The sequence below is a fragment of the Diabrotica virgifera genome, chromosome 1, assembly GCF_917563875.1.
Source record: "Diabrotica virgifera virgifera chromosome 1, PGI_DIABVI_V3a".
In the NCBI taxonomy this organism is placed as follows: Eukaryota; Metazoa; Arthropoda; class Insecta; order Coleoptera; family Chrysomelidae; genus Diabrotica; species Diabrotica virgifera.
Window position 1 is genome coordinate 63,846,645 of NC_065443.1, and position 12,651 is coordinate 63,859,295.

The 12,651-nt window shown below is 32.8% G+C and overlaps 1 protein-coding gene across 1 annotated transcript in view; it reads left to right on the forward strand.

Moving 5' to 3' along the window:
- The window catches only part of LOC114334616 (ATP-binding cassette subfamily G member 4-like), a 293,193-nt gene that overhangs the window by 235,764 nt on the left and 44,778 nt on the right, over nt 1-12,651 (forward strand). Inside the window, exon 5 of the mRNA XM_028284693.2 lies at nt 11,659-11,782. Coding sequence (XP_028140494.2) covers nt 11,659-11,782 — 124 coding nt within the window. The remainder of the gene's footprint in view (nt 1-11,658; nt 11,783-12,651) is intronic.

A 12,651-nucleotide genomic window follows, 5' to 3' on the forward strand; every position in this document is an offset into this window, starting at 1 on the left:
TAAGAAGTAAGTCAGACAAATTACAAAGAGAGCAAGACTTCGAGACGCCTTCCAAGACATGAAAATGAAAAATAACATAGACGATATTAGGAAGTAAGTCAGACAAATTACAAAGGGAGCAAGACTTTGCCTTCAACAAGGTGGTGATCATTTTGAACAATTACTTTACTTTTAATAAGTTATTTGTCAGCAATTTTTTTTATTTGTAAGATACTTCGTTGATTTAAGTTACGTATTTTTTATGGACTTTTTATTATTTATTCATGAATATATCAATAAATTTAGTTTTTCATCATTTTTTAAAGTGCAGAATTTGTTTTTGTGTTTAAAAAGTTATGAACCAAATATACAATGACAAAATAGATAAAACACCCAGTAACTTTGTTATTGATGAAGTAAGACCCATAAAGTATGGTATTTTTAAGACCGCCTGCCCAATGAAACACCCTGTACCTATATGATTTAGAAATATTGGTCCAAAACTTTTACTCGTGATTTTTTATTAAAAAACGTTTTAGGAAGATTATGATATAAAAACGATACCGTGACTCTTTCACTCAAATGAAAAGTACAATGTTTTCCCACAATATGTAATTACCTTATGATTCATCCTAATAGTAGGGGAGGAAAGTGTGCTAAATTTGCAGTTACTCGAGCGTTATGGGAACCTAGTGGGTTGTGAAGAGTAGGTCCTAACACCAAAAAAAAAAGAATGTGTGTGTACTTTGTACGCACGTAAGAAGATATTCTTCTATTATATAATAGGTAATTTAAACGAAGTAAATATACTTAAAAGGTTATTTGTATTTTATTTAAAAATCAAACTAACTTTCTTATCTACCACTTTCAAAAAATTTTTATTAAAACAACCAAAAATAAAAAAAATATATCAATCGCCTAGGAATTGAACCCGCAACTTTCCAATCTCAGTGCTAACGCATTTCCCACTACTCCGGCGAGGCCCTATAAATAGACATGTAAGTTTCGGGTATAATTACACAACACGGCGACATATAGTGTAGAAATGTTATGCTTACATAATATTTTATTATTTTACTACAGGTAAACACAAATCCAAAAACACAATAATTTTAATAAATAATACATTTCCTAAAACCACTAATATATTCTTTTAATGACTTATTTGCACGGTTACAGATACATACATACCTATCTTGAAAGATTAGCAATGAACTACATATTGTCAGAACTACATACTCTCAGTGTGCGCAGGCGCGCGGATCATGTACAATTTTACCCTCAATCGATTCGCCGCTAAAGAAGAATATCTTCAAAAAATTAAGTTAAATTTTCTATAAAGTGGGGGACTTTCCATTGTTTAATTTAATGTTCCATTTCCAACAATGGTTTTTTCCGATTATAGTGCCATCTATCCATATCTCGAAAAAATGTCTCGAATAAATTTACTTATTTTTACGAAAGGAATCTAAATCTGCAATAAAAAAATGGGGGCTCCTATTTAAGATTTTAAAGTAACCCCCCACCTCCGTGGGGGGTCGTGTTTGGTGCCATTCGATAGATTTAAAAAAAATATTGAATACGCGTATATTTCAATTTTTAGATCTAATGTTTATTTCGCGAAATATCGCAGGGTTCGTATTTAAAATTTTAAATTTACCCCCCACCCCTCTCCGTGGGGTGTCTTGTTTGGTATCATTTCATAGATTTTTGAAAAATATTGCAAACTTATTTTTTAGTATTTCGATCTGACGTTCATTTCGCGAAATATTCTCCTTTTTTTTTGTGAAACTTTGTGACTCGCCCATTTTCTTACGCCCCACTCAAATCGTCAGATTTTTGAAATATACACTATTTTGCATGTACTTAATTTACCTTTTGTTTTTTTGATCTCTTTAATGAACTCCCCTTATTATTTTTAACTTATTATGAGCGAATATATTGTAGAGGTACATTTACGGGGTATAAGGTTTCTCCTCATGTAATAATCTGACGCACTCGAGTAACTGCAAAAATCCCCTCTTGGGCTCCGCTACCATAATGTGATGGGTGAATTTTAGTATTCACAAAATTATCAAAGAATATAACATAATAGGTATTAAACGTAAATTATCGTATTAGCCCAGTCGGGATAGCATTTGACCTTGCATTAGGAGCTGCCCCAAATTTTATTTTTCTAATCTTTAGGGAGGGATAATATTAGTATAAATTTAAAATCTCGACTGAATTCCGCCGTTGCGTTAGCCGCCATCTTGATTTTAAACGAGAACCGTTTTTGCTCAATATCTCCGCCATTTTCAATTTTTTGACAAATAATATTAGTATAAATTTAAAATCTCGACTGAATTCCGCCGTTGCGTTAGCCGCCATCTTGAGTTTAAACGAGAACCGTTTTTGCTCAATATCTCCGCCATTTTCAATTTTTTGACAAAAAGTGTAGAAACTGAAATTGTTGAAAATGCGATTTTCTATAATTTCATATATTAGAATTTTTTTCGTGCGGTCGATATTTTCCGAGTTATGAGGGGAAAATAGTGAGAGTTGTAGCATAATTATTGAATTATTAAATTATCTCGTTTATTATTAGTTTTACAACAAATATATACCTATACAAAAATGAAGAGAATTAAATTTTGTACAATTTTGATGTTGTACACTTTTTTGATAAAATCAATATTTAAGGTAGTACGTATGTGGTAAAGGTGCGAGCGTAAGACCTGATTGATTTTGTAGCAATTGTTTTTGTTCAATATCTCCATCATTTTCAACTTTTCGACAAAAAGTGTAAGAACTGAAATGTTGCAATTACGATTTACTACAATTTTTCGAGAGAACCAGTGGCGGGTCTACAAGGGGGGAATGGGAAAATTCCCCCCAACAGGGTCCAAAATTAAAAAAAAAATGATGAAACATCACGATATATTAGCTGACATAAAACTTAAAATATCGACAGACAAATTCAACCAATAAAACCCGCTAGTTAATAAAATTAAGTGAACTTAATGCATATAATGTCTTTTTATGTTTTTATATATTTAGTTTGGTTGATGTTTCATTGGAAGCTTCAAAAATTGTATAAAATATAATTCTCTTTATTTTTTTTTTATGTACAATTATGTCGTAAAGTTAATAATAAATGAGACAATTCAATAATTATGCTTTCCCTCCGCTTCCATTATTTTCCCCCTTAACTCGGAGAATATTGATCTTATAAAAAAATTGTGCCAAAAAAATTGTAGGAAATTGCATTTCCAACAATTTTCTTTCCCACCATTTATGTCGAAAAGTTGAAAATGGCGGAGATATTAAGCAACAACAGTTCTCATTTAAAATCAATATGGCGGCTAATGCAACCGCGGAATTCAGTCGAGATTTTAAATTTACACTACTATTGATCTCTCCTAAAGGATAGAATTATAAAATTTGGGGCAGCTCGGAGACAAAATTCAATTCAATAATTATGCTCCCCCACCACTTTTTACTATTTTCCCATGTAACTCGGAAAATATCAACCGCATGAAAAAAATTGTTAAAAAGAAATTGTAGGAAATTATATTTTGAACAATTTTAGTTGAAAATGGCGTAGATATTGAACAAAATCAATTGCTATAAAATCAATCCGGTCTTACGCTCGCACCATTATCGCATACGTACTACCTTAAATATTAATTTTAGCAAAAAAATTAAAGAGTCCAAAATTGTGTAGAATTTAATTCTCTTCATTTGTATAGGTACATACTTGTTGTAGAACTAATAATAAACGAGATAATTCAATAATTCAATAATTATTCTCCAACTCTCACTATTTTCCCCTCATAACTCGGAAAATATCGACCGCACGAAAAAAATTATAATAAATGAAATTATAGAAAATCGCATTTTCAACAATTTCAGTTTGTACACTTTTTATCAAAAAATTGAAAATGGCGGAGATATTGAGCAAAAACGGTTCTCGTTTAAAATCAAGATGGCGGCTAACGCAACAGTGTAATTCAGTAGAGATTTTAAATTTATACTAATATTGAGCCTCCCTAAAGATTAGAAAAATAAAATTTGGGGCAGCTCCTAATGCAAGGTTAGGCCTGTTATTCGTCTAACCCGACTGGACTATATATAGACCAGGGCATTTAGAATACACCGGAATAAATAGATTTTTAAATACAGCACCTAGGGACTTGCAACCTTTTGCATTGTGTTCGGGATGACCTCAGAAAAAAAGTCTACAATAGAAAACTGGGTGGAAATGAGTAATTGAATTTACAGTGTATAAAATGCATTCAAATGTGTATAGACGTGTGAAAATCATTATATGAAGGACCAGATTTTGGTACTCGGGGGGTTTTGGGGTCGCTGAACATGAATACGCCATCAGAACTGATCCCCGAAGCACCTGGTGCCCAGGGTTACTACTAAGGCACGTCAACTAGAGTTTCGACGCTTTTTGGCACTCGATTGATGCAAACAGATTACTTGTGGGTTTTTGGAGTCGCTGAACATGAATACTCTATCAGAACCGACCTCCAAAGCCATCAGAACCGACCTCCGGACTACCAGGTCTTTTTCCATTGTTCTGGTACTAAGGGTCCGTTTAGGCGCCCATTTAGATTATTTTTGTTTTTTAGTAAACATTTTGGATCAATCTGATGAAGATACGACAGAAATTATTCAACTGATTTTGTGTTTGTTGGTAATTAGAAACTTATGTAGCTAAAATATGTATCTATTAAAATTAATTTAATGTGTATGTTTAGTATTTTCTGACATACGCTCCCAAAAGCTGTTCTGCTCATTTTGTGTAATAATGTAGTTCTATTTCTAAGCAATTGTTCAAAAATCTTAGATGTGTTACGAGAAAAAGTATTTAACTTTATGGCTCTTATCTTATATAATTACTAATAGTCTAATAATATTGTATCAATTTTCGTCCATAAACCAAAAATTCTCATTTTAATATATTTGTCTCATAATATTTCCTATTTAAGAGCCAACATCAGCGCGTCATCAATATTACTTTGAGAGATAGTAGCACACCTTTTTTCGAAAGTTCTGCGAAACTTTGGCAACAGTGCGGTGTATATAGAGGGCACCTCGTAACCCTCATCCATTGCTGTACCTATACTATCGATATACAAAAAGAGGATAGTGAGAGTAGAACGTCCGCCTACAAATCCATGTTGGTTGTCCGTAATAATGTTCCTAAAACAATTATCCAAACTTGGCAAAACCATTTTTTCAAATACTTTAGATAAGGCTGACTGAATACAAACTGGCCGATAATTTTTGATATCACTATGATCTCCTGCCTCGAAAATAGGACACACAAAGGAATGTTTCCATCTGTTCGGGAAAATTCCCGTCTGGAGAGATTTATTAAGAACATATACTCATGATTCACACAAGGACACTGCACTTTCTCTTAGGAACAAATTCGGTATCAAATCAGGGTATCAATCTTTATTGACATTTAATGACAACAACACATTCAGTAAATTGTCAAAAGTGACTTCGAGGTTACTAATTTCCACCTCCAGCTGTTGTGAGAAAATTCCATTACTCTCCAGGTTATCCACAGATTTACCATTAAAAGTGCTGTATACAGTACCAAAATGTTTTGCAAACAACTCTGTTAATTTTTGTTTGTCATTCTCACTTTCCTCACCTAGAAACATAGAGCCAGGGAGAGCACCATGTCCGTTGGTTTTATTTTTGATGAACTTCCAAAATTCTCCAGCGTTCTCATTCATTCTCACTTCCATCTTTGAAACGTAAGCATTGTAAGACTGCTTAGTGAGTGATGAGCATTCATCTCTCAAATTTTTAAATTCAATATAGTGATGATACTTATTTGTAGTTTTATATTTTTTATGCGCAATCTTTTTGGCAATGCCTTTACTCTTAAGTTCGGATGAGAACCAAACAGGAAAATTCGATCTTTTTACAGATATCTTTGGTACAAAAAGTTCAATTGCGTTCCAAATAATGGAATAAAAAGCATCTAAAATGTCATTTACATCCTCTCAACAGTACAACTCAATCCAATTGATCTGAAGCAAATAATTATTCAAGGCACCATAATCCGCCTTGTGAAAGTTATAATAAAAATTAGTTTCCAAACTGATATATTGATTATCAAATAATATTAATGCTTCAAGTGAGGGATGATACCTGTCACACGTCATTAAAGCTTTCGCTTTTTTAGATTTAAATAAGTATCAGAGAAACACAGATCAAGAATTGAGTCCTACTGGTTTTTAAAATAATTATATTGAGCTAATCCTAAAAAATTGAACTCGTCACAAAACAAAATGTCAGTATCATTACTTATATTTTTAGCAGTCGTCTCACCGTCCCATATCAGATTTGGTAGATTATAATCCCCAAATAATACTAGTTTAGAATCTTTATACTTATTCATAATTAGTTTTACAGTATCAATGTGATTGGAATAAACATCCAATCTAGATCTGGGCGGAATGTAGACACAGCCAAAAACATATTTAATGCAATTAATAGTAATTCCAGCAAAAACCTGTTCTAGATTTGAACTGGCAATTTCCACTAGACAAGAACTAATATCACTTCTAACTGCTATTAACACTCCACCTCCTCTTGATTTGTCGCTGGAAATATGATCACGGTCCCGACAGTATACGGTATATAAATCACAGAAAACTTCATTACTTTTAATATTCAGGACCAAGCCAACTCTCTGTTAGGAAAATAACGTCATATGTAGCTGAACAGGATGTCAAATGTATGTCCTTTAGCTTCGTACGCAGACCACGCACATTTTGGTAGTAAAGTGATAGACTATTCAAACTTATGTTCGCATTTGGGAGTTTTTTGGATTCTGGTGGTTTTGTTCTTTTACCTTTGAAATAAACGGGTTACCATTCTTGTATCGTATTGCCAAGTTTGATTCACCATTTCTTCTGCGCCTATCAAGTTCTTCATATAATTTCTTGAGATTATTTCGTTGCATTTGAGTAAGATCTGATTTAATCAATATGCTCGATGGTTTCAACTTATGTTTGTTTTTAAGACATGCAATCATTGTGGTATTATTTTGAAAAATTACCTTAAGTGGTCTTGGCCTGTCACTACTGCTATTACCACGTCCTACCCTCAAAACCTTAAACTCAGTTGCTCCAACCTCCAGTTTCGTTAGTACTTCTCGAGTATTTGCCTTGTCATGATCTATTCTCTCATTAGTAACCTTAGATTGGCTCTCATCAACATTATAGATTAGTATATTTTTAGATCGACTACTTCTATCTTCTAATTCCAGGAACATATCTTGCTCATCTTTGATAATAGATACACTTTGATTTCTTATCTCTTCACTTCCATTTCCACACATGGTTTCAATTTTTTCTTGTAACCCTTCAAGTTTCTTTTCTAAAGTTTCAACTTTCGCCTCATTAGATTTTACAGACGCTTTAATTGTATCTATTGTTGCCTGCACTTCAGTCCTCTGATTTAACAATAGGTTAATTATGTGAACAATAACTACTGGTACATCTTTATTGGTAGTGGTACTTTTCTTTAATAAATTATTTATTTCATCCTTGATTGCAGTTTCACTCTCTACAGCATCCACAATATTGCACAGTAGACTTGAAAAATCAGCATTGGGCACCTGTTTTCCATTGTCAGCAGTTTATTTTGATACCGAATTTTTCCGGCTATTTGAAGCAGAATTCAAAGATAGGTACCACCGTCTCTTTGCATACTTTACATTCCCAGTTATGCAATTTAGTTTTGCGAAAGTCAGCACAGATTTTTTCATATTCACTTTTAGTCAAACCCGAGCATCCCTTATGGACCCATGAGCAACACGTGATACACTCAATGGAAATTTGCTTTGGTTTAACCTCCCGGTCACAAGAAAAACAAATGGAAACACTTGCCATCCTCCAAATATAATGTCTTATTATCTTAATAATCAGTCACCTCAACTCCTGGCCTAATTCTCATTTTAACTTAAATTATTATCTAATTTTTCAAATAGTCCGACAACTTATTTGGTTTTATTACACAAAAATATAATAAATTAATTATAAACAAACACTACTTCCCTATGGATCAACACTAACGAATTCCAATATCTTAGAAAATAATACACTACTGCACTCTGCACTGAACAGATATCGATATAGATAACAGAACAGATATTAATAAGAGAATCGGGCTATTACACTTAGAAAAAACCGACGGAGATTTGTCAAAATGACAGTGACTATTTCTATATGTTGCCTCATCAGTTAATAGTTGTAATATTTTCGATTTCTCATTATAGATAATCAATGTTAGTAGTTCTAATCTGACACAAAATCTAGGCATGGGATAAAAAATGTATTTGAATAAAGTGTATTATTTTGTTCTTCTTGATGGCGGTACAGGCACAGTATATAGAGGTTCCACAGTAAAACCACTTCTCTGTCAGCGCTTTGATCTCAAGAAGTAATACCGGTAGTATGCAATTGGTAATTCACCAGTGGTGGATGCGGGTTTTCCCTGTTAAAATCCGTACGTTTCTATGCGACTAGCAATGCGAGAGTGGGGCAAAAGCGACTAAGAACATTGCGCGGTCGCCATGCGCGACTAAAGATTTTACTTCCAATTTTTAGGAGAGTGGTTCTACTGTCCCTCTTTATACTGTGGTACTGGGTTGTTTTTGTAGTATTTTATTTAACTATAGAGTAATTTCCACATTCTAACATATTTCTTAAATTGGGCTCTGTACCGCCACTCTTTAATATATTACGAATATGTGTGCCAAATATCTCAGCAAAATATTCAAAATTAAAGCTGCAATCTTGGAACGCGTTTTCCGTTTTGATGGCGCGTTGATGTAGCCTCTTAACTGTAATTACAATAAAAAATTATTGTAATTACTCTATAACGTTAATTTTGAAGAAATCGCCATATAAAGGCTTAATTTATTACCTACTAAAACTAATTTTCGTATCGTTAATTGCCTAATTAACAAGTAATTGCGATAGTTGTTGCATCTGTTAATTACGTTTAAATTACAATGATTTCTTATCAGTACAACTGACGTTCAAGGTTTACTACAAATATTTAATAATAAGAATGTAATAATTGAAAAGGTGTAATAGTTACTACGAATAATTTTATTGACTTGTCAGAATTCTGGCTGTCGCCTCAACTCTATCCAGATGCACCCGTAGATACTGTAACCAAATTTTTAATGTGTTTTTGTATGCTGTCTTTTAATGACTTTTTTGGAAACTTTTATGTTTTTTAAAATTTGAAGAAAAAAATTTTATTCCATATTTTAAACCGGGAACAGTCGCTTTCTTTTCTGTCACACGATCAGCCGCGCGTAAATTTTATCTAACAATACGTCTTTAAAATAATTTTTTTATTTATAGTATTTTTATTTACTTGTTATGATAAAAATTTCTATTTTTAACATGAGGGATACACGAAAACGGAACAAACGCTAGAATAAAAGATAACATACAAAGAAACGGAACAAACACTAAAACATAACCACAGTATGTAATTCCGATAGTACGTCGGGCTAATTTTTGCACAAAGTGCCTACAACTGGTAATTTATGGTTAATCTAGAGATCGTTTAGATATGTATAGACAGACACCTGAGTATAAAAATACTCTTAGACACAATACTAGAAAATTATAAAATATTGACCTACGTTAGCAGTCCCGTCGTTAGATTTTATCTAACAAAAGTCAGTTCTACTCATATTTAGTTATGCTGTCTGGTGGTGATGTTGAAAAAGTAACTATTCGTTACAAAGTACTCGTTACTTACGAATACCGAAAGTAACGATTACTATACAGAGAGGTAAATCGTTACTTTGATTACTTTGATTACTCTGATTACTTCGTTACTTCGTACCAATCGTATCAGGGACTGATTTTGATTTTGAGTATTGTATCTACTCGGTTGATATCGGTTGATATCGGAGTCGGACCGGTATTCCACGAGTGTTCGGTATCAGTACAGTTAACTAAAATTTTATCTATGAAGGGCGAAGGCTATGAAGAGTTTTACAGGATTACAGGGCGCTGAGAAATAGCTGAAACAGAGGGAGGTATATCATTTAACAAAGCGTGCACCCAGAAACAGATGTCTATACGATTTGTCAAGGTAGATAATTCACAGAATTTCACAGATGTTAGTTCTTTTGAAAATGAAAATGGAACACATTAGATTTTAATAATAAATACACACTATTCTTATCAGGCCTAGAAAAAAATAGCTTAGATTGACCGGAAAATATGTAGAAATGATAATATTTCTAGACTATGACCATCATTTTACATGTACATAGGTATGGCATTATTTTTATTAGACCAGGGCCATTTAACACTAAAAACACAGGAATAAATATATTTTTAAATATAGTAGGTACATAGAGACTTACAACTTTTTGCATTGTATTTAGGATTAGGATGACGTCTGGAAAAAAGTACAGTACAAAAATAGGTGGAAATGCATTATTACATTTTAAAGCGTATAAAACGCATCGAAAAATGCATAAACATGTTAAAATCAGTATATTATGGGCCAGATTTTCTTATTCCTGGGTATTTGGGGTCACTGAACACGAGTTTGCAATCAGAACCGATATCCGAAGCAACTGGGTGCCCAAAGTTACTGCTAAGGTACGTCATCTAGAGTTTCGAGGGTTTGTTTTTGGCACTTAATTGATGCAGACAGAAAACTCGAAATTACTGATATTGTGGAACAGCAATGACAGAACAATTGCATATCATTTAATTTCTATCCATTAAATAGATCGGTGAAGGTCGTTATATCGGATCTTAGACTTATACGAAATACTGAGAAATGCGATTCTCGATATGATTAGCGGTACTCAAATACAAAAGTAATCAAAGTAACGAATACTTTAAATGATTACTTTATACAAAAGTAACGATTTGTAAAGAATACTCGAAAGTAACTATAATCAACATCACTACTGTCTGGTACAGTGATGTGGGAGGGAGCGATCACGGAACAGGATAAAATGTTAGATTTTTTCTAACAGCGCGACCGATCCCGGGTTAAACAAGTGGATCCCTCTTTTGTAGTGGTACTTTTTAAAATTTTACCATAGCTCTGAAGATGGATTTGTATTAAGTCGAAATCGCTCAGCTAGGAATCAAATGCTTTACACACATTTAAAGTTTTTTTCAAATTATTCATTTGTCGTTAGGGGGTACAAAAAATATACCAGTCTTTTGCAATTAAAGATAAAAAGTCGTTGCATCGAATCCCTGACAAACCTTGTAGTCATAATATGTCTAATACAGCTTCTCTATACTTAGTTGTTCAGATTTGACGTTAAACTGTAGGTCCCATATTATATCTATGTACACTTCTTCTTAAAGTGCCGTCTCCTCAATGGAGGTTGGCTACTATATTTGCAAACTATTCTCTTTTTTCAGCCGTTCTTATTAGCTGTTCAAAATTTAGAATTGTCCATTGTCGGATGTTTCTTAGCCACAATAGTCTATTCCTTCCTAGTCCCCTCTTTTTCTCGATCTTTCACATGAAAGAATGATACACTAAATTGACTAAATTATACATAACACAGATATACGCAGAGCAGTTATATATGCTCACATTTGGGTATGGCACATTAAGAAGAAGAATCTTTAATTTAATCTTTGTTTTTAGGGGATTGGATAATGTATCTATTAAACAATGTATAGATCTTCTTAAGAAAATAACTAGGCTCGAAAGAACTGTGATATGTACAATCCATCAGCCGCCAGCATCGCTCTTCCAAATTTTTGATCAAGTAAGTATAGGTAACAATAACTTAAATAAATTTCGAATACAAAAAAATATCAGCAGACCAAATCCTGAAATTTTACACACAATGTAATAAATTTGTAACATTTTCATTTTAGATCCTAGGTGAGTTACTCCTTAGACCTGCTACTGACATTTTGTACTAATAACATAAAACTGTCCGTAGAGATGGCAATAGTTAACTTATATTTTTATTATTACCGATTTCTGATAACTTCTAATTAATGTCATCTGTCACCTGTTGCATTTTCGAGAAGATTCTCCATTGTTTTTAAAAACTTTTAATTTTTTTATAAGAAAAAGGGTGTTTTTTATTATTTTGGGATATTCGCGGTGTGCAAGTACTGAAGTACTTGGAAGGGATACGTGAAACGATCGTGCGTGAATAGCGGAGAAATATTGCAACTTTCTTAAATAATTCATATTGTCAATTGAAATTGTCAAATTGACGTACATTTCATATCTATTGTCATTGAAGAAGAAAAATTATATGTTGCTCCACAATATTGATATGATTTGCAATTATTATATAAAGATAAATTTAATTAATTGTATTTTGCTTGCAGTACTGCATTTTAATAACTAATTTTATTTACTACATACAATTGTTTACGTTTTAATAACATAACCTGAATCTTATTTTTTTCTTCTTATTATTTTTTGGGCTATGGCCTTGACAATTATCCAGTAACCAGGACTAATATAATCGGCCAATATAATTAAAAGTACGAATAAAGTTGCAGAGCGTAGAAATAGGTGTCGCTTTGCCGAACTTGCACGGTCCCAATATAGAGAGTGTACGTTTTAGTTTTTTTCTGTTAATTAAACTATCAAAAAACATTGTTAAACATTAGT